This window comes from Leucoraja erinacea, chromosome 3 (assembly GCF_028641065.1).
Source record: "Leucoraja erinacea ecotype New England chromosome 3, Leri_hhj_1, whole genome shotgun sequence".
NCBI classification, from domain to species: domain Eukaryota; kingdom Metazoa; phylum Chordata; class Chondrichthyes; order Rajiformes; family Rajidae; genus Leucoraja; species Leucoraja erinaceus.
Genome location: NC_073379.1, coordinates 521,020 through 545,062, shown reverse-complemented (window position 1 = coordinate 545,062; position 24,043 = coordinate 521,020). Strand labels below are relative to the sequence as shown.

General features: G+C 42.5%; 1 protein-coding gene across 1 annotated transcript in view; it reads left to right on the top strand.

The window, feature by feature from the left end:
- The window catches only part of rasgrf2b (Ras protein-specific guanine nucleotide-releasing factor 2b), a 220,075-nt gene that overhangs the window by 167,388 nt on the left and 28,644 nt on the right, over nucleotides 1-24,043 (top strand). The window contains exons 17-19 of the mRNA XM_055631130.1: nucleotides 12,373-12,479; nucleotides 21,416-21,528; nucleotides 23,245-23,305. Of these exons, the coding sequence (XP_055487105.1) occupies nucleotides 12,373-12,479; nucleotides 21,416-21,528; nucleotides 23,245-23,305 (281 nt within the window). The remainder of the gene's footprint in view (nucleotides 1-12,372; nucleotides 12,480-21,415; nucleotides 21,529-23,244; nucleotides 23,306-24,043) is intronic.

Genomic DNA, 24,043 nt, shown 5'->3' with positions numbered 1-24,043 from the left:
GTTTGGAGGGATATGGTCCAAAAGCGGGCAGGTGGGAATAGTGTAGCAGGAACATGTTGGCCGGTGTGGGACCGAAGGGCCTGTTTCCACACTGTATCACTCTATGACTATGACTCAATGTGTAGGAAGGAACTGCAGAAGCTGAATTAAACCAAAGATAGACACAAAAAGCTGGACTAACTCAACCGGTCAGACAGCATCTCTGGAAACGGAATCGGTGAAAAAAAGTAATCTCTTCCTTTTCTCTAGAGATGCTGTCTGACCCACTGAGTTACTCGAACTTTTTGATTACATATGAAGTATGAACATATTACTGATTAATTTGCTGCAGACATCGCAAATTATTGCAGAAAAGATAGACCAAAAGTGCTGAAGCATCTCTGGAGAAAAGCAACAAGTGACATTTCGGATCGAACACTTTTTCGGACCCGTAGAAAGTAACCTTTTATCTAAGGGTCGGTAAAAGATTGGTGGTGGTGTATATAGTTGAATACTGAAGAAAATTGGTATGGTGAAAAATATCGTGTTTAACTAACGCTGTCTGTGATCATTGGATGTCAATTACCAGGCCTACAGTATCTGCAAACAATATTGGGCTTATTTCTATCCAACTCTTGAAGACCAAAATGGACCTGTGAAGTTTTTTTCTTACATGCTGCATATTTTGCTCGTAGTGCTGCTTTTTATACAATCTCCATTACGGAAGTCTACTCAATGTATATTTTCACGATTGGCCCGAAAAGTCCTGATGTACTAGAGGACAGAGCATCTATGGAGACAGAGGAACTGAAAGAAATTTGCATTAGGCGAGAAATAGTATTGGGTAGGAGACGGATGGGACTGAAGGCTGTTAAATCCCCAGGGCCTGATAGACTGCATCCTAGGGTACTCAAGGAGGTGGCTCTAGAAATTTTGGACGCATTGGTGATCATTTCCCAGTTCTATAGATTCAGGATTAGTTCTTGTGGATTGGAGGTAGCTAATGTTACTCCACTTTTCCAGAAAGGAGGGAGAGAGAAAATGGGGAATTATAGACCAGTTAGCCTGACATCGGTGGTGGGGAAGATGCTGGAGTCAATTATTAAACAAGTAATAACGGCACACTTTGATACCAGTAAAAGGATTGGCCCAAGTCGGCATGGATTTATGAAGGGGAAATCTGTGTGATTAATCTTCTGGAGTTTTTGAGGATGTGACAAGTAAAATGGATGAAGGAGAGCCAGTGAATGTAGTGTATCTGGACTTTCAGAAAGCCTTTGATAAGGTCCCACAAAGGAGATTAGTGGGCAAAATTAGAGCACATGGTATTGGGGGTAGGGTATTGACATGGATAGAGAATTGGTTGGCAGACAAGAAACTAAGCGTAGGAATAAATGGGTCCCTGGTAGAATGGCAGGCAGTAACGAGTGGAGTGCCGCAAGGCTTGGTGCTGGGGCCGCAACTATTTACAATATATATTAATGATTTAGATGATGGAATTAAAAATAACACTAGCAAATTTGCAGATGACACAAAGCTTGGTAGCAGTGTGAACTGCAAAGAGGATGCTAAGAGGTTGCAGGGTGACTTGGACATGTTAAGTGGGTGGGCAGATGCATGGCAGATGCAGTATAATGTAGATAAATGTGAGATAATCCACTTTGGCAGCATGAACAAGGAGGCAGATTATTAACTCAATGGTGTCAGATTAGGGAAAAGGGAAGTGCAACAAGACCTGTACACCGGTCACTGAAAGTAAACATGCAGGTACAGCAGGGAGTGAAGAAAGCTAATGGCATGTTGGCCTTCATAACAAGAGCATTTGTGTGTAGGAGTAAAGAGGTCCTTCTGCAGTTGTACAGGGCCCTGGTGAGACCACATCTGGAGTATTGTGTGCAATTTTGGTCTCCTCATTTGAGGTAGGTTCACCATGTTAATCCCCGGGATGGCAGGACTGTCATATGAAGAAAGATTGGAAAGACTGGGCTTGTATTCACTGGAATTTAGAAGGATGAGAAGATATCTTATAGAAACATATAAAATTATAAAAGGACTGGACAAGCTATATGCAGGAAAAATGTTCCCAATGTTGGGGGAGTCCAGAACCAGGGGCCATGGTCCAAGAATAAAGGGGAGGCCATTTAAAGCTGATGTGAAAAAAACCTTTTCACCCAGAGAGTTGTGAATTTGTGGACTTCTCTGCCACCAAAGGCAGTGGAGGCCAATTCACTAGATTAATTTAAAAGAGTTAGCTCTAGGGGCTAGCGGAATCAAGGGATATGGGGAGAAGACAAGCACGGATTACAGATTGTGGATGATCAACCATGATCACAATGAATGGCGGTGCTGGCTTGAAAGGCCAAATGGCCTACTCCTGCACCTATTTTCTATGATTCTATGACCAGAAATGTCACCCTTTCCTTCTCTCCGGAGATGCTGCCGATACCGCTGAGTTACTCCAGCATTTTGTGTCTATCTTCACTATTAATTGGTCGGATTTCTGCTTGGGCAATTTTCCAGTTTATAAGGAATCGTAGAAATCCATGTCGTTGAAAAAATGCCATTTGGCCCATCGTTCCATACCATCAAAATAAATGTAACCTGGCAGAAAGTTCATTCTTTCAGTCAAATAAGACAAGCTAACATATTAATTGAAGATTCATCGTACCAGTTGCAGAGATGCAGTTGAACTGGACTTTCAGAATGCCTTTGATAAGGTCCCACACAGGAGATTAGTGGACAAAATTAGAGCACATGTCATTGGGGGTGGGGTAATGACACGGATAGAGAATTGGTTGGCAGGCAGGAAACAAAGCGTAGGAATAAACGGGTCCCTGTCAGAATGGCAGGCAGTGGGGAGTGGAGTGCCGCAAGGCTTGGTGCTGGGGCTGCAACTATTTACAATATATATTGGAAGTTGCAAAATTCAGCAGTATTCTGATCAAGGACCTCATCTGAGCCTAAATGTTCATGGCTACGAATACTGTAGAACACAGGTCATTGATGAGTGAAGTAGTTGGGACATCTAAACTATTGATTGAGAAATGAACTGCAACTCACTAGGTCAATGGGATATCTGGTCTAAATGGACTTAAACTAATGACTCCAAAGGGAACCACATCACCACATCTCAATATCATTGTTTGCAAACAGGCCTGGTAAGTGACTCATCTAATGATCACTGACTGATGTATTTAAACACAAGATAATGTCACCATACCAATTTCCTTTAAGATATTCAACAATATACACACCACCAATCTTTTATAAATCCTTAGATAAAAGGTTTCCTTTCTACAATTATTCACTATGCCTGCAGCAAATTAGTTAGTAATAATCGGTTATTTTTTCATACTTCATATGTGATCCAGAATTGTACATTAAATGGGTTCTGAAAGAGGTGGCTTCAGAAATTGTGGAGGCATTGATAATGATATTTCAAGAATCACCCGAGTCAGGAGTGGTTCCAGATGATTGGAATATTACCCCACTGCACAAGAAGGGAGCAAAACAGAACAGTGGGAACTATAGGCCAGTTAGTCTGACTTTGGTGGTTGGTAGCATCTTAGAGTCCAGTATAAAGGATGAGGTTATGGAGTACTTAGAAGTTCACGATAAAATAGGCCGGTCAGCATGACTTTGTGAAGGGGAGGTCTTGCCTGACAGATTTGCTAGAATTCTTTGAAGAAATTAATAGCAGGACAGACAAAGTAGAGTCAGTAGATGTTGTACATCGATTTTTAGAAAGCTTTTGATAAGATGCCACAGGAAAGGCTGCTCAGGAAGATGAGAGCCCACGGTATCAAAGGGCAGATACTAGCGTGGATAGCAGGTTTCCTGGATGGCAGAAGACAAATAGTGGCAATAAAGGGGGCTTTTTTCTGGTTGTTCGCCACTGACCAGCGGAGTTCCGTGCGGCTCGGTGCTGGGGCCGCAGCTCTTCAAGTTATATATTAATGATTTGGACGAGAGGATTGAAGGCTTTGTGGCCAAGTTTGCGAATGATACGAAAATAGGTTGAGGGCCAGGTAGTGTAGAGAAAGCAGGGACTCTGCAGAAGGACTTGGACAGGTTGGGAGAGTGGGCAGAGAAGTGGCAGATGGAATAGAGTGTAGCAAAGTGTGGAGTTTGGTACATTATTTTCTAAATGGGAAGAGAATGAAGGAGAATGGGGTTAGGAGGGAGAGATAGATCAGCCATGATTAAATGGCAGAGTAGACCTGATGCCCTAATTCTATTCCTATCTCTTATGATCTTATGATATGTCTTTATAGCTCATATCATTCTTTCTACTTTACTGAGTTGTTTCAAGAGTTAAGGGCCTGTCCCACGAGCATGCGACCTGCATGCGGCAAGCGCGACCTAAGCGACTCCATGCGGCAAGCGCTACCTAACCAGAAGCGGGGGCGTGCGAAGGTCGAGTGTGCGATATGAAGTGCGAGCGAAGTCCGCGGGAAGTTCGAGGCGGCTGCGGGCCGGCAGGATGTTGCCGCGCGGAATTTTTGAACGCGATCAGTTTTTCGGAGCACCGCGTGATGTCGGGAGCAGCTCCGCACAACTCTATACGGCTCCGGCGATCAAAGTGCGACTGGCCCCGCGAGGCCGTACAGCTCAAGCGACCACATTAAGTAGCGCTTGCCGCATGGAGTCGCATGCTCGTGGGACAGGCCCTTTACAGGGCAACACGTTGCCATAGTGCTGAGTTGCTGACTTTCAGTGCCAGGGACCCATGTTCAATCCTGATTACAGGTCCTGCCTGCATTGAGTTTGCAAGTTCCTTCTCCCTGCCTTCTCCCCATAACCTCTGACACCGTACAAATCAAAAATCTATCTATCTCGGCTTTGAAAATATCCACCGTGGCAAAGAATTCCACAGATTCACCATCCTCTGACTAAATAAATTGCACCTCATCTCCTTCCTAAAAGAAAGTCCTTTAATTCTGAGGTTGCAGAATGTCCATTCGTAATGGTGTCAAATGTTACAGGGAGACCGCAAGAGAAAGTGGTTGAGAGGGAAAGATGAATCAGCCATGATTGAATGGCTTGATGGATTGAATGGCCTAATTCTGCTCCAATGATTTATGAACTTATGAACTGTGAAATGGTGACAATTCTGCATTCCAATACCTCAACAAGTTCTCCTTCATGACTCACTGCTCGTTTTTTTGTTTTCCGCATCTAAAATTCCTATTAACAAAAGTTACCTCTCAAGTCATTTCTTTAAGAATATTTGATGCAATGCCGAATATTTGCTGTATCCCACCTTCATGTGCAATTGGAAATTATTGGAATCTTCGGCAGTGACTGAAATGTTGTCACCCTTCCATGACTCTCAGAGTGACCTTTAAAAGAAAGTTAGTCATAGCTGAAATAGAGAGCCTTCCAATGGAGCACTCGGCAATTGGCAGATCCTCTCAAAGGTCTGGCAGCTTATTCCTTAAGCAAATATAATGCATACACACTGGCGAGAATTAGACATACTTGTTATTGTACAGTGCCTGTGAACAGGTCAGTATTAATCATTAAGGAAAACTTGCAGATGTTGGAAAACAAATAAAATGAGAAAATATTGGGAAAACCTAGCAGGAGTAGAGAGAACAATTGCTACTATTTCAGGTCTGAGAACAGTTGGCACGGTGGTGCTGCCTTACAGCGCCAGAGACCTGGGTTCGATCCTGACTACGGATACTGTCTGGACGGAGTTTGTACGTTCTCCCTGTGACTTCATGGGTTTTCCCTGGGATCTTCCGACACTCCAAAGACACACAGGTTTGTGGTAATTGTCTTGGTATAATTGTAAATTTTCCCCAGTGTGTGTAGGATAGTGTTAGCATGTGGGGATTGCTGGTCAGCACGGACTCGGTGGGCTGAATGGCCTGTTTCCGTACTGTGTCTCTAAACTAAACTAAACTACACAATAGTTAGGTGTGGTTAGATTTATGTACGGTGGTTCAAGAGGTGATAGGGAGGAGGTGTTTTTGAATCTGGAGATAAGGGTTCTCAGGCTCCTATACCTTCTACTTGATCATTGCTGCATGATGAGAGAGTGACCAGAGCGGTGTGGTTGTTTCATGATATTAGCTGCCTTCTTGAGGCAGTGCTTCCTGTAGTTCCCTTCAATGATGATGGCTGGGCAATGTCCATCAGTTTCCGTATCCAACCCCTTCATCCGAAGAATCATTCATCCGAGTGAACCTTCTCTGTACTTCTTCCACTGCAAGCACATAGTCATACAGTATGGACACTAGCCCTTCGGCCCAATTTGCCCATGCTGACCAAGATCTACGCTATTCCCACCTGCCCATGTTTGGCCCATATCCCTCCTTTCCTTCAGTACAGGGACCAAATTGCAGATACATTCACTAGAGTGATTTTTAGGTTTGGTTTCGTTTTCTTTAGGTTTATTATTGTCACGTGTACCGAAGTGTAGTGAAAGGATTGTTTGCAATAAATCAAACTCAATAACAATAGATAGAATAAAGGGGAAGATAGTGCAGTACATAGTTCCCAGCATTGTCGTGCATCAGTTCGTAGACAAAGTCCATCTTCCACAATGGGGTAGAGGTGAATTGGACAGTACGCCAGCTCATGGAAGGACCATTCAGAATCCTGATAACAGAGGGGAAGAAGATGTCAGCTGATCTGCATCGGGGAGACTGAGCGGAGGTTGGGTGATCGTTTCGCCGAATAACCTCCGCTCAGTCCGCAATAACCTACCTGAACTCCCGGTGGCTCAGCACTTCAACTCCCCCTCCCATTCCCAATCCGACCTCTCTGTCCTGGGTCTCCTCCATTGCCAGAGTGAGCAACACCGGAAATTGGAGGAACAGCACCTCATATTCCGCCTGGGTAGCTTGCGTCCTGATGGCATTAACGTTGAATTCTCCCAATTTTGCAAGCCCTTGCTGTCTCCTCCCCCTCCTTAACCCTCGAGCTGTCTCCTCCCATCCCCCCTGCCCTCGGGCTCCTCCCCCTGCCCTTATCCTTCCTTCTCCTCCCCCCCCCCACCCCCCCCTCCGTCTGAAGAAGGGTTTCGGCCCAAAATGCCGCCTATTTCCTTCGCTCCATAGATGCTGCTGCACCCGCTGAGTTTCTCCAGCAATTTTGTGTACCTTTGATCTTCCAGCATCTGCAGTTCCTTCTTGAACAAGTTGTTCCTGTGTTTGGTGGTGCGTTTTTTCAAGTTTTGAGACCTTCTGCCGGACGGAAACAGGTTGATGAAGGAATAACCGGGATAGAACACCTACCTGCTTTCTGTGGTGCATCTGTAGAATTTTGTAAGAGTAATTGGAGAGATGCCAAATTGCCCCAGTCTCCTCAGAAGGTGGAGGTTGATGTGCCTTCTTGGCTCTCATATCAATGTGGTTCCGAGAATGAAGGTGTTGATGTATGAAGAGACATTGAGCAAGTTCTGCCTATGCTCTTATTATTATTATTATTATTATTATTATTATTATTATTATTATTATTATTAAATCGTTGAAAACATTAGCGACGCAGTGATACTGGTTATCGACGGGCATTCCGTACAATGCCGTGTACAACAGTGATTGCAAATTCTACTGAAGTGTGGATGGCCGTTGGCTCGCTCGGAGGTCTTGTTTTTGATCCTGCTGGGGTTCCACAGCCCCTTCCACACCTAGCAAACCCGGTGGGGGACACGGTTTAGTCGCCAACTATCCGACCATGGAACAGGTAGCACGGGATTACATGGTACCCGTGGCGGGGGGAACTCCCCCCAACCTGACCTATGCTCTTGGGGCATAGAAACATAAAGGATGCTTTTATTGAAACATTAGATTCTGATGGGGATGGACAGGGTGGATACTGAGACGATGTTTCCCCTCGTGGGATTAACTGGAAGGAAGCGGTTTTGTTTCACGATAGAATTCATCCATTGCTGATGAGATTAGGAGTTTTGTATCTCAGAAAGTTGTGAACCTTTGGAATTCTCTACTCCAAAGCTTTAGTTTAGTTTAGTTTAATTTAGTGATACAGCGCAGACAAAAGCCCTTTGGCCCAACGAGTCTGCACCGACCAGCGATCCCCGCACATTAACACAATGCTAGGGACAATTTACATTTGTACCAAGCCAATTAACCTACAAACCTGTATGGCTTTGGAGTGTGGGAGAAAACCGAACATCTTGTATAAAACCCATGCGGTCACGGGGAGAATGTACAAACTCTATACAGACAGCACCCATAGTCGGGATTGAACCCGGGTCTCTGGTGCTGTAAGCGCTGTAAGACAACAACTCTACCGCTGCGCCATCGTGTTGTGGAGGAAGTGTCACTTCAGCTGTTGACAGGCATTTAAACTACACCTTGTGGGAAGAGAGTGTGAAAGTGGTGTCGAGGTTAAAATCTGATCTGCTTTGATCTTTTTGAATGAAGGAGCAGGATTGAGGAGCCAGTTGGCCCATTTCGCCCAACGATCTAATTTGGATAACTCTGGGTTCAACAGTGCTCCCACATTGTTTATGAGGTGGGAAAATTATTGACATAGATTTCATAAATTAACCGGAAGTTATCGTTGCCTCTGTCATAGTAAATATTTATAGTGATGCGAACCAGTATTTTTAGATTGACAAACATCCTGTCCCACTGCAGTACAATTACTACCTTGTTGGCGACTAGAAATTTATTCTGAGAATGATCATAGGGCAGGACAAATATTAAATATTGCATCGTTCGTTTCTCAAAATGTAAAATACACAAAATACAAGGTAATTGGCAAGACTGGTAATTTACAATTGCACTCCGGAACACTGACTCATTAATTCTTCTAATAAAATATATATTAAAAATGTTCCTTCTAAAACAAAAATCTCCCTCCTTTATTGGTCAGGGCATTGAGTAGATAATAGTCAAGAGGTCATATTGCAGCTGTTTTTTTTGGTCAAGCTTCATTTGGGAGGCATTCTGGTTGTTGGATTGCTTTGGATGTGGAGGCTTTGGAAAAGGGCGCAGTAGAGATTCACTGAAAAGTTGCCTGTCTTGGAGAGTATTAGCGATCACGAGAGATTGAACAAATCCATTTTTCTCTGGAGCATTGGAGGTAGAGGTGGATCTAATATAATATTTAATTTTTGAGAGGGTAGATAGTCAAACTCTTTTTCGCACGGTGGAAGTCAACTATTATAGGACATGCATTTCAGACGAGTGGGAGAATATTTAAAGGAGATACACAAGACTATGTTTTGTTTTACACCAGTAGTGGTGTGTGGCTGGAACATGCCCTTAGAGGAGGTTGTGACACAGATAGCAACATTTAAAAGGCATTTTGGTCAGACATACAAACAAATGGGGAATGGAGGAATATTGACCACGTGCAGGCAGGTGGGATTAATTAGCATCAGGGTTGGACAGGTATCAATGGGCCAAAGGGCCTGTACCTCTGCTGCATTGTTCTATAAGTAGACACAAAATGCTGGAGTAACTCAGCTGGTCAGGCAGCATCTCCGAAACATCACCCATTCCTCCCTCCAGAGATGGTGCCTGATCCGCTGAGTTATGCCAGCATTTTGTGTCTATTGGTGTAAACATAGAAACATAGAAAATAGGTGCAGGAGTAGGCCATTCGGCCCTTCGAGCCTACACCGCCATTCAATATGATCATGGCTGATCATCCAACTCAGTATCCTGTACCTGCCCTCTCTCCATAACCCCTGATCCCTTTAGCCCCAAGGGCCACATCTAACTCCCTCTTAAATATAGCCAATAAACTGGCCTCAACTACCTTCTGTGGCAGGGAGTTCCAGAGATTCACCACTCTCTGTGTGAAAAATGTTTTTCTCATCTCGGTCCTAAAGGATTTCCCCTTTATCCTTAAACTGTGACCCCTTGCCCTGGACTTCCCCAACATCGGGAACAATCTTCCTGCATCTAGCCTGTCCAGCCCCTTAAGAATTTTGTAAGTTTATATAAGATCCTGTAAATCAGCATCTGCACTTGCTTCCTACACAGTTCTATGTTCCTGTATTGTGTTGGTGTCCTGCAATGCTGTAGCATATGTACATAAATCTTACTATTATGATGAGAATAGCAGATAAATTGCAAGTATGGCAAGTGGTATCATGAATGGAATATTTGTAATTAATCTTTCACGTTACAGTGTATTTGCAATGTAAATTGCAGAGAATGCAAATTCTAATGGTGTGTTGGAGTCTACAGTAAAAATTTGAAACTATGAATATCGTGGCCTACGGTCTCTTTCAACAACCAGTGGGGAAAAAGTAGAAAAATAGAAAGTAATGGAGTCAAATCAGAAACAGAGAATGAAAATAGAGAGCATTAAGAAAGAGAAAAAAAACCATTGGATTGAAAAGTAGAAACAAGACATTACAACGTAGAACCACAGGAATTAGTTACAAAGTAACATAGAAACATAGAAAATAGCTGCAGGAGGAGGCCATTCAGCCCTTCGAGCCTGCACCGCCATTCATTGTGATCATGGCTGATCATCCACAATCAGTAACCCATGCCTTCCTTCTCCCCATACCCCTTGATTCCACTAGCCCCCAGAGCACTATCTAACTCTCTTTTAAATTCATCCAGTGATATGGCTTCTACTGCCTTCTGTGGAAGAGAATTCCCCAAATTCTCGTTCAATTATCTAGTTGCGTTCGATAATCAGATGTAATTAAAATGCTGTAGGTTGCTGCAACTATTAACCTGGAAATGCTGGAGAGATTCAGCAGGTCAGACAGTCTGTGGACAGCAAACAGTTAACATTTCAGATTCACGACCATCCGTTTAACATGATAAAAGTCACAGTGAAAGATCACTGACCTGAAACGTGATGTGCTTCTTGCTCCAGCATCTATGTTCTTGGTTATTTTTGGGACTTCTTGTACTGGTTCTTGTGAGTTAATACATGAGTGGGTCCACATAGTGTTCAGACCACATTGCAAAATTACTTTCAGTGGGAAATTTAATTTCCATTTGGACGTCGAAACAACTTCTCCTTCCTGTGGCAGGGTAGCAGGAAAAACATCTGCCAAGGGAGATTTATTATTTTTAAAATGGTTGTAATAAAACATCTGGGAACAATCTACCTGCTGGATTGAGACGGAGTTTCATTTTCTTTTTCCTCCTTGGCGTGTAAGCTTTATTTTGTCAGCATGATAAATCACGTCACTAACTAGGCTTATACAACATGAAAGGCAGCAACAAGAATTAGTTGAAGTGACTGCACAAATGCAGTATTTTGACGAGGTAGAATTATTTTCATTGGGGAGGATTCAAATTTTGTTTTCTTTTAGCAAAAAAGCAAGTGGAGGAAATTGTTTAGTAGTTTGTAGTGAATCAGTTCTGATGCCTTATCTGCCTCTGCTGTTTGTTTAACAATGTATGCCCTCTGAAAATGTCATTATTTTTCTGACAGTCAGGGTAATTATCTATATGACTAATCAAAAGGGGAAAAAAGTGCCTTTTGTGCATTGATTTCCGAGTTATCTCTGAATGGAAAGTTATTTTTATTTTTCCTTTTGGGATATGGGCCCCACTGGCAAGACGTGCTTTTGTTGTCCATGCATATTGCTCTTGTGAAGGTGGTTGTGAGCTGCTGCTGTGGAGACGATGTTTCCACCAGTGGGAGAGTCCAGGACCAGAGGACACAGCCTCAGAATAAAATGATGTACCTTTCGAAAGGAGATGAGGAGGATGTTCTTTAGTCAGAGGGTGGTGAATCTGTGGAATTCATTGCCACAGACGGTTGTGGAGGCCAAGTCAGTGGATTTTTGTAAGGCAGTGAATGACAGATTATTGATTCATAAAGGTGTCAGGGGTCATGGGTGGAATGAGGTTGGGAGTGTAAGATAGATTAGACGTGATTGAATGGTGGAGTAGACGAGTCGAATGGCCTAATTCTGCTTCCTAGAACTTAGTAATTATTTTTGGACCACTGATGGAGGCAAGAGTACTGCGCTTCAACCTAACAGCAGTGAAGATATATTTCCAAATCTGGATGGCGGGCATCTTGAAAGAGACCCTGCAGCTGGCAGTGCTCCTGTGTGCTTTTGCCTTGTCCTTTTAGGGTTGATGGAGTTATGGGGTTCAGCAGGACCTGATGGAGAGCCCTGATTAAATATGTTGTCCATGGTACACACTGGAGCCATCTGTGTCGGAGGCAAAGGGATTGAACGTTAAGGATGGTCAATGGTATGCCAGCCAAATAGATGATATCCTGAATGGTTTTCAATTATTTTATAAAGGGGTAACATTCTCAAACTCACTGATTTCTTTCACAAGCTGATATGTATTGCCTTACAGTGAGAAAGAGATTCAGATGCTAAACGTTTCTAAAAGATTAATGCTTCTGGTATCAACCCTTTACATGACAGGACTCTTTTCAATTGCACTAAAATTGTCATTTTCCCTTTTTCCGTAGGATTTAACAATTCAGAGCGCATGTGTGACAAAGAGTTTCTAATTCGCAGGGCCGCTACAAATCGTGTTTTAAATGTCCTTCGGCACTGGGTTTCCAAGCACTCTCAGGTACAGAATCTTTGAGCATTAGAAAAGTGGTATAAATTTTTATATGTCTCGCTTCTCAGAACTTGTTCATTTGTCTGAAGTATCTGAGTTACTTTGGGTTGTCGATACAAAGAACCGCAGATTCTAATTTATGAAAAGAGACACTAAGTGCTGGAATAACCACATAACCTGCGGGCCAGGGAGCATCTCTGGAGAACATGGATAAAGAAGTCTGAAGAAGGGTCACGGCCTGAAACGCCATCTATCCATGTTCTCCAGAGATGCTGCCTGACCCGCTGAGTTACTGCAACACTTTGTGGCCAACTTTGAGTTGTGTTGTTTCCTGAACATTGCAAAAGAAGATTGACTTGAAAAGTAAAATGTTTTTCATTTTCGTGTGGCCGAGTTAATGGGTCTTGCAGGAAGCTCAGTTTCATCCGAGCTGTGAACATGACAACACGATACTCTCGTCTGAGGGATTAGAATAAAGCACATTTAATTAACTGTCACAAACACAGGTAATAAAAATAGAAAATGTTGGAAACAGTCAACTGGTCAGGTAGCATCTGTGGAAAAAGAAACCAAGTTAACAATTCAAGCTGAAGACTATTGTCAGAACTTTGGAAGAGGGATAAACAAATCAATTTTAAGTTGTAAAGAAAGTTGGGGGGGGGGGGGGGGGGGGGGGGGGGGGCGGGAGGGGGAGAAATGTATACAAAGGGCAAAGGGCAGCTCTATAACAGAGACGCAAGGAATTGCAGATGATGGAATTGTGAGGAAAACACAAAATGCAAAGTGTGTCAGGCAGCATCTATGGAGGGAATGGACAAATGATGCTTTGTATTGGGACCCATCTTCAGACCCTAATGAGTACAATAGGATGCGGTCAGGCTTAGAGTCATAGAGTGATAGAGTGTGGGAACAGGCCTTTCAGCCCAACTTGCACACACTGGCCAACAATGTCCCAGTTACACTAGTCCCACCTGCCAGCGCTTGGTCCATATCCCTCCGAACTTGTCCTATCCATGTACCTGTCTAACTGTTTCGTGAAAGTTGGGACAGTCCCAGCCTCAACTACCTCCTCGGCCAGCTTGTTCCATACACCCACCACCCTTTGTGTGAAAAAGTTACCCCGCAGATTCCTATTAAATCTTTTCCCTTTCATCTTGAACCTATGTCCTCTGGTCCTCGATTCCCCTACTCTGGGCAGGCATGGCTTGGGTTTTCATAGGGACAAGTAGCAGTCAATGGCAGTAGTTGAAGTGCGATATTACAGACAAATAAAAGCTTGTGACACACCGATAAGGTTGCAGTAATGGAGAGACAACATCTGAACCAACATGACAAATAAGTAATTGAGTGGAAATGGCAATTTCTGCGCAGATAGAGATAATAACTCATGTGGTTCTTTGGGTGCCACGGTGGCACGGAGGAAGAGTTTCTGCCTTACAGAACCAAAGACGAGTGGTGCTGTCTGTGTGGAGTTTGTACGTTCTCCCTGTGGCTGCCTGGTTTTCTCCAGATGCTCCAAGTTCCTCCCACGTTCAAAAGATGTACAGGTTTGTAGGCTAATTGGCTTCTGTAAATTGTCCCTGGTAGTGTACAGGGTGATCGTTGGTCAGTGCAGACTTGGTGGACTGAAGGGCACGTTTCCACACTGTATCTCGAAAGTCCAAAGTAAAGTGGGTACAGAGTTCAATATCAAGTCTGGATGGCAGCAATGGGCGATGGCAGAAGATGACAGTGTTTATTAAGTTTGTACTCAAACTTGTTCGTTTAGGAGTCACCAGACAGAAAGGCCAGAGTGGGAGTGGGACGGACAATTAAAGTAGTAGTTAGCAAGAACTGTGAGTTTCCCTGTAATTGACAAAAAAGACAATCTTGCCTCGTTTTGATCCAGCAGAACGTTATGATCATTAGAACCTCTCAATGTATTGATGTTTACAACTTGAATATTTGCTTTTCCAGGGCTTACCTGCAGTTAATTAAAAGACCAATTAAGGAAAGTTCATTCTAAATTGCAATCCCAACTCTTCTTTCTCAAAATGTGCCAATACACTAGAATATAAACCAAATGAGTTTCAGCGTGCCTATGTTCAATTCTATGACATTAATTCTGCATATAAGAGGAATACAATGTACAGAATGTACAAATGTGCTTTTAGTTGAGGATAATATACAAAACAATTCAAGAATTTAATAACCCCAATTCTAGTGCAAAAAAAAAGCTCAAAATCCTTTGTACAACAAAAGACCGCCCATAGTTCCTAGTTTAGTTCATGTTTGCAAGTGTTCAAGAGCCTGATAGTTGTTGGGAAAATGCAATTCTTGAACCCGGTGGGCACAGTTTTCAGGCTCATATTCCTTCATCCCAAGAGTATGAGTGAAAGGAGAGTCTAGCCAGGGTGGTGTGGGTCTTTGATAAGGCTGGCTGCTGTTTTGAGGTAGCTTCTCCTATAGATTCCTTAGGTGGTGGATACCTGTAATGAACCGGGCGGTCTCCACCACTCTTTCATTCCTGGGCGTCCAAGTTGCCAAGCTGGGATGTGTTGCAACCAGTCAAAATACTCTCCACAGCGCACCTGTACAAATTCAAGTATTTGAGTATTTGTCAACATATCAAATCGAATCTCCTCAACCTGTGAAAGAAGTGGGGGCAGTGATGGCTTTTCTTTATAGTTGCATCAATGTGCTGGGCGGACAGATCTTCAGAGATATGCATGCCCAGAAACTTGAAGCTGTTACTTGTCTCCACTGCCAATGTCAAAGAAGACAGGCTTGTGGATCCTCAGCTCTGCCCTTCTAAAGTCAACAATCAGCTCCTTGGTTTTGCTGATGTAGCGAGCAAGGTTGTAGTTCTGGTACCACTCAATCAGATTATCATAATCATAATCATAAACATACTTATTAGCCAAGTATGTTTTGCAACATATGAGGAATTTGATTTGCCATACAGTCATATCATTAAATAAGAACAAAACACACAAAATACATTTTAACATAAACATCCACCACAGTGACTCCTCCACATTCCTCACTGTGATGGAAGGCGAAAAAAAGTTCAATCTCTTCCCTTCTTTGTCCTTTGTCGGGGGCCTCAAGCCTTCCGTTGACGGGACGATCTTGACTCCCATAGCCAGCGGCATTTGGACCCTCCGCGTTGGGGAGAACAAACTCTTGCATCGGGGGGGGCTGTCAGCTCCCCCGTGCCAGGCGATCAACCCAGGGTCGGGGTAGTCGAACCTTTTGCGTCGTTTGGAGCTTCCTAACATCGGTCTCTACCCGAGACTGCGAGCTCTCGATGGCGAAATCCGCGTCGATCCCAGGCAAGGGATCGGCTCCAATGGTAAGTCCACGTCCCCGTGGTGGGGCTCGACGTCAGTCCACAGCAAGGCCTCCAGCTCCATGATGTTAGGCCGCGGTGCGACCGGAGATACGATCCGGAAAGCAATCGCATCTCCGGCAAGGTAAGAGTTTCCCCCTCTCCCCCCCCCACCCCCCACGTAAAACACACCAGAGAACATTAATACAAACTTTTAAAACACACTAAAAATAACAAAAAAAAAGATGAAAAAACAGAGGGACTGTTGGCCCCATGGCGGTGATTCAATCTCACTCCTGCCAATTCAATTACAAACCTGCAAGTCTTTGGAAAGTGGGAGAAACTCTGAGCTACCGGAGAAAACCCAGGGCGAACGTACAAATTCCCCACTGACAGAACCCGTAATAAGGATTGAACACTTGTCATTGGCATGTGAGGCAGCAGATCTACTGTTGCGCCATTGTGTTTAATAAAATATTAGGATGACATTTCTATTGCAGGAAATAGATGGTAAGTAGTTTAGTTTAGGGCTACAGCAGGGAAACAGGCCCTTTGGCGCACCAAACCCGCATCGACCAGTCATCCCCACACATTAACACTACCCTTCACACACTAGACAATTTATATTTATACCAAGTCAATTAACCTACAAACCTGTGCATCTTTGGAGTGTGATTAGGATCGAACCTGCATCTCTGGCGCAGCAAGCGCAGCAAGGTCGCAACTCTACCGCTGCGCCACCATGCAGCCCAAGGATACAATTGTAGAATGGGGTCCTGCTTCACTCGTACACGTTTTATCTTAACATTAAAGATTAAATTCAATCACAATGCATTAAATATATGAACCGTACGCCCAACAAGATCACGGGGTCTAAACCACTAACGACTGTGTCATGTATTACCGATACAAATATTACTGCTTTGTTGCAAATCCTGAATCACTGTAAATCCACATTCTCTAACGTCCTTCTTAAAGAGAAAAGACAAGTTAATTCGTTTTGAGGAATGACCTGCCATTGGAATGGTCAGCTTTGCATGGCTACATGTCATTTGCTCTACAAATTTGCCACTGATGTGATCACATTGATAAAGAATCTGCTGTCTAATTGGATATTAAAGTTTAAATGCTTCACTGTTCATTCACTGTTTTTATTCTACAAAAATATAGTCAGAACAAGTACTAGTTGCTGGTGGTGAGGAAAATAATTAATTTTAGGATACATTATATATACATCACAGATGAAGACTTATTTATGAGAATTATTCCCATTTAACCCAATCTTAGCGATGTTTGAGGTATCTCTGCTTTATCTGTTGTAATTAAACCAATAACAAATGCAGCAAGGTGATTCTATCCTGCATTAAATCCCTTGACGGATTGTTTTTTATTCTAGAATACCGGACAAACCTTTGATGGAATCAAAATAATTAGAGCCACCATTGGTTTGTTTCAATAAAGTTTGACTGCTCCTCTACAGTGTGCACTCACAAATCCACGGCAAAAAAAAACTAGCAATTCCAATAATTCTAGGGCAAGTATGTCTGTAAGCGTGGAAATATTTTTGACAATTTGACAATACATTTACTGCCGTGACTTGACCAGAGTAGATGGGTTTAGATATACAGCATGGAAACAGGCACGTCGGCCCACCGAGTCCACTGCGACCAGCAATCCCTGCACATTAACACTGTCTTACACACACTAGGGACAATTTTTACATTTGCCAAGCCAATCTACCTACACATACCTGTATGTCTTTGGAGTGTGGGAGGAAACTGAAGATATCGGTTGCGGGGAGAACGTACAGATAGCATCCGTAGTCGGGATCGAACCCAGGTCTCCGGCGCTGTAAGGCAGCAACTCTACCGCTGTGTCACTGTGCCACCCACTTGTACATTGTTCAGTCTAGTGTATTGCACTCAGTGTTCATAATGTGATCTTCTCCACAATGGACGTCAAACTTGGATTGGGTGATTATTTTGCTAAGCATGAACAGGTTGGGCCGAATGGTCTCCAGTAGATGCAAGCCAACTGTGGTCAGTCTTTCCATATTAGGCAAACCCACCAATGCTTTATTTTTAAACAGGGTTGCCTGGTTCTAGATCCTTTCCATCACCATCCTATCAACCCCTCAGTATCTTCTTTGATTCAAAGAAGTTACCTTTCTATCAATGGATCTAACTGGACATTCCTTCCTTAAAAGGCAGCCCACATTATTTGAGGAAACCTGTTCTAAACTCTTTCCAACATATTAACATTAGAGTAATAAAATCAAACAGTATGGAAATGGGACATACAGCATGGACGAAGAGAGACACAAAATGCTGGAGTAACTCAGCGGGTCAGGCAGCATCCCTGGAGGGAAGGGTAACATTTTGGGTCGAGACACTTCTTCGGACAGACCTTTTTCTCGTCCCGAAATGTCACTTCTTCCCTGATGGGAGAGGAGAGAAGAAGGGAGTGTCCGGGATGAGACTCGTCCTTTATTATGCTGCTGGCCTTGCCGAATGGAATCAATGGAAGGGAGGTAGAATGGAACGCTCAGTCAAAAGCCAGACTTGGTAAAGATGGCAGATTTTCTTCACACCTACCTAGTCTGATAGATATTAGTGAACCAGAGAGGTTTTCATGAAAATCCTGAACTTTCATGGTCACCATTCCTGACTCTAGATGATCATTTCAAATTTATTTAATTTTGTTAATATAAATTCCCCAGGATTCAAAGTCGTATCTCTGGTTCAATGATTAGTAAGGTGTCAGGGATTATGGGGAGAAGGCAGGGGAATGGGGTTGGGAGGAAAAGATAGATCAACCATAATAGAATGGCAGAGTAGACTTGATGGGCCGAATGGCCTAATTCTGCTCCTATAACATATAATGGGCCTGACCCTTGCATATTAGTAGCGTACCCAATATACTGCCTTAGCTGATTAAAATAAAACTTCATTGGAAGGACACACACTGAGTGATGAATTTTGAGTGAGCAACAACATATTTTACAAGGGCATTTGCCATAGCTATTCAGAGCCAGAACTCATTACTGCAGGGCCTCATATAGTATTTAGGTGTGGCTAGCATGTAATTCTTGTGCTAACTGTAATGAATGAGACACATCTGGCTCACATTACCAAACATTATATCAATGGGAACTTTGTACGATTTGGACATCAGTGTTTCATAATATTAATAACGGACAACTATGTCCATTGAGAAATGTGCATTAACTTTACAGTGGTGCCTGTTGGGCCATTGAATATCATGTCATGGACCAGAATTGCTAAGAATTACAGTTGGGACAGAGATCCAAAGGATAGGTCAGCATCATTCAAGAAATAGACAGGTCTGGGTGTGAATTGGTCGATGGTCGGTCCAGTGGTCAGGGTTTGGTGGAGGGAGAGGTGCAATAATTGGAAGTGGTGCCGGCCTTTGATTCGGAGGATAGGACCGCCATTTGAGGGAATTGGAGGTTGGATGTTGGGAATTGGAATCATTGATTGGGAAGGTTTCAGATGGGCCATTGGGTGAGTTGGACAGAAGTCAGTGGGTGTTTGGGGTGATCCGGTGAGGATCATGAGCCTGGAGGTATGGAGATTGCCGCTATGGGGCTAACAGTCCACGAGAGGGTTTGTTAAATTGACTACTTGTTGTATAGGGCTCTGGTGAGACCACATCTGGAGGATTGTGTGCAGTTTTGGTCTCCTAATTTGAGGAAGGACATCCTTGTGATTGAGGCAGTGCTGCGTAGGTTCACGAGATTGATCCCTGGGATGGTGGGACTGTCATATGAGGAAAGATTGAAAAGACTAGGCTTGTATTCACTGGAGTTTCGAAGGATGAGGAAGATCTTATAGAAACATATAAAATTATATAAGGACTGGACAAGCTAGATGCAAGAAAAATGTTCCCAATGTGGGGCGAGTCCAGAACCAGGGGCCACAGTCTTAGAATAAAGGGGAGGTCATTTAAGACTGAAGTGAGAAAAAAACTTTTTCACCCAGAGAGTTGTGAATTTATGGAATTCCCTGCCACAGAGGGCAGTGGATGGATTTAAGTCACTGGATGGATTTAAGAGAGAGTTAGATAGAGCTCTAGGGGCTAGTGGAGACAAGGGATATGGGGAGAAGGCAGGCACGGGTTATTGATAGGGGACGATCAGCCATGATTACAGTGAATGGCGGTGCTGGCTCGAAGGGCCGAATGGCCTCCTGCACTTATTTTCTATATTTCTATGAGAAGCCATCAGTATCTGGTTCCCCTGTCAGTCCAGGACCTCCTGTTGCAGGCTACCGTTAAGTCAACACGAAGCAGGCTTCATATTCACTAGTAGAAATCTCTAGTGTGAGGAGCCCACATACTTCGTGCCATGAAGAATTCTGATCAGTTGTTGTGGTGTCACAGCACATGTCCAGGGTCTTCATAAGTTCATAACTTATAGGAGTAGAATTAGGCCATTCAGCCGATCAAGTCTACTCCATCATTCAATCGTGGCTGATCTATCTCTCCCTCCTCATCCCATTCTCCTGCCTTCTCCATATAATCTCTGACACCCATACTAATCAACGCACTTCTGTGTGTTAAAATTCAACATGCCGAGGACACTAAATGGAAATTAAGCACTCAAGCACATGTCCCCCATTTTCAATTGAGTTTTTGTATTCACATAAATTTAGTTTAGTTTATTGTCACGTGTACCGAGGTTCAGTGAAAAGCTTTAGTTGCATGCTAACCAGTCAGTGGAAAGAAAATATATGATTGCAATCGAATCATCCACAGTGTACAGATATGTGATAAAGGGAATAATGTTTAGTGCAAGATAAATGTCCAGTAAAGTTCAACTAAAAGTAGTGTGAGGAGCTCCAATGAGGTAAATAGTAGCTCAGGATGTCTCTCTAGTTGTTGGTAGTTCGGTTGCCTGATAACAGCTGGGAAGAAACTGAATTACCCAACAAAGAAAAACATGGTATATGTCACCTGCTGTAGTTGCCAGGAGCTAGTGCTTTTGCACTTAACTTTACATCCAATCTATGATATGAGCTTCTGAAGTTCAACTGTCCCAATGATGCTCAAAGTAAGCAAAAAGTAAGCCGTGACTGATTATTGGAAGCAGCAAGAACTATGCGAATACTAGAACTAAAATAGATGCACTGGTTGTATCCTGTTAGACTAGAGAAAGGATATGTTAAGGAATATGTGTAACTGGGTGACCAGCACGAACATTTGAGCATTTGATGCATTGAAACTTCAAATTCCTTGTAAGTTAAATGTGTATACCGTTCTTGGACAAAGAAAACCTGATGATCGATGACATTTGATTGTTCTATTTTGGCCTGAATTTTGATCAGAATGAAAAATATGTTTTGGTCTTGGAAATATTCAGAAGTTGGTCTTGTGATTTGCTATTGATGTTCAGCCTGCTTTGGCTGCCAGGTAGAATTTTCTTAATTGTGTTCTGCAAGGGTTTTCATGTAAAAGCTTTAATAATATGAGACTTGCATTTCAAGTCTGAGAAATAATTGCCTGTAAGGAAATGTTTACACAAGAATGTCAAGAGCTTTTCAAATAACAGGATGCCGACAAAACACAGGCTTCCATCTATGAATACTAATGAGTTTATTATTTTCTAATTGCTCAGGATTTCGAGATGAACGGTGAACTGAAGTCAAATGTTGTAAATTTGTTAGAGGAAGTGATGCGTGACCATGAGTTACTGCCCCAAGAAAGGAAAGCCACGGCCAACATCTTAAGGTAACATTTTTTGACTTTGCTAAAAGTTCCTTGTTGAGGTACGTCTATGAGGACCACATTCAGATAACGCTTAAATACAGGTCGAACACCCATTTTCCAGCACCCTTGGTTCCAGAACCTTACCGTATTATTTGTTTTTCCGGACCAACAGAGATCAGGTAATAATGATACAACAAGGTCGGCAGAACGGCACATCAGTAGAGTTGCTGCCTCACAGCGCCAGAGACCCGGATACAATCCTGACCACAGGTGCTTGCCTGTACGGAGTTTGTGCATTCTCCTTTGACAAACTAGAAATAAACAAGAAACAAAAAATGAATTAAAAATTTAGAAACAAAAGGATTAATATATTCATACGCGAGATCTCTTCTCCCACCAATATCTCTTCTGTGTCACATAGATCCACATTCTCAAGTCGTTAAAAATTCTGCACATTAAATTTATAAAATGAGTCCATTGATCACCATATGTATACTTCACCCAGTCCAAGGGCTAAATGATATAATTCAGCATCCTGGAGAAGTAAATATATTTTCATAGAAAATAAATCATTCACTCAGTTATGACATGAGTTGATTCACAAGTTTCTTTACCATTGTCATATCAAAGTAACTTCACTATAACGTCACTGTATATTGTTCAGACTTGTACCCTTTAGAATATAGTCACTAATTCATTGGACTAAACTTATCAACATAAGGTCATGTGGTAGGAATAGAATTAGGCCATTCGGACCATCAAGTCTACACCGCCATTCAATCATGTCTGATCTATCTTCCACTCTTAACCCCATCCTCCTGCCTTCTCCCCATAAGCTATGACACCTGTACTATTCAAGAAACTGAAGAAGGGTCTCGACCCGAAACACCACCCATAGAAACATAGAAAATAGGTGCAGAAACCCGTGCCTGCTGTCTTCCCATATCCCTTGATTCCACCAGCCCCTAGAGCTCTATCTAACTCTCTCTTAAATCCATCCAGTGATTTGGCCTCTGCTGCCATCTATGGCAGGGAATTCCACAAATATTCCTTCTCTCCAGAGATGCTGCCTGTCCCGCTGAGTTACTCCAGCTTTTTGTATCTATCTTCGGTTTAAACCAGCTTCTTTCTTAGACAAGAATCTATCTATCTCTGCCTTTAAAATATCCACTGAACCCAATGGATCATGGTATTGATACATGATCTAATATCAATATCAGAAGGTCTGAAGAATACTGAAAAGTGTGTTAATACACTCAAAACAAATGGATTCCCAATTCAAGCAGAATTAACAATAGATGTGCGTTTCTTACTTTCCCATTTTAAGGCCAGATGTCCAAATAAACCAATCTCTTTAGCCAAGGTCAGACTTGATTTCAGAGACTTGAGTCTTGAAGGTTGCAAGAACGTGATGACTCTTTATGTACTTTCCAGAAGCTACCATTATCCATGGCAATCATTTCACTATTATACCTATGTATTATACACATGATATGATTTGACTGGGGATGGGATAGCATTCAAAACAAAGCACTTCACTGTAGCTTGGTACACGTGACAATAATAACTAAACTATTTTCAAACAAAAGCAGGCATTTGTAATATACTCTCACCTGCAGAGTGTAATTACTCCATCAATGAATCTGTATATTTAATAATTAAATAGGTCAATGGATTGATTTTGTTGTCAATGTCTGTGGTGTATCTCATTCTAATCTACATTGAATTCTCTGTCAGTGCACTCTCACAGGATGAACTGGATGATGCTCAGCTACGGATGGAAGTTTTATTACAGATGGTGAGTGTGTCAAGTATAAAAAAATACTTAGCCCACAAAAGTAGTGTTGAATTTAATTTAGTAACAACATTTATAAAGCAGCTTTACTATCAACAAATCATTTCATAAAGACTGTAGTTCATCCTGCTTTTCTCCACTAACTCTACTTTTATATCTTATTTTGTTAGGTACGGTTATTATATAATCATATAACAATTACAGCACGGAAAACAGGCCATCTCGGCCTTTCAGGTCCGTGCCGAACACTTATTTTCCCCTAGTCCCATCTACCTGCAATCAGACCATAATCCTTCATTCTTTTCCCGTCCATATACCTATCCAATTTATTTTTAAATGATAAAATCGAACCTGCCTCCACCACTGAAAGCTCATTCCACACAGCTACCACTCTCTGAGTAAAGATGTTCCCCCTCATATTACCCCTAAACTTATGTCCCTTAATTCTGAAGTCATGTCCTCTTGTTTGAACCTTCCTTATTCTCAAAGGGAAAAGCTTATCCACATCAACTCTGTCTATCCCTCTCATCATTTTAAAGACCTCTATCAAGTCCCCCCCCCTTAACCTTCTGCGCTCCAAAGAATAAAGACCTAACTTGTTCAACCTTTCCCTGTAACTTAGTTGCTGAAATAGACTTTAACATACTAAAAATAATATGAAATTAAAAATATTTACTTAAAATCTGCTGATCTGCCCAAAATATGAGCCTGTATATGTATATGAGCCAATATATGAGTCTG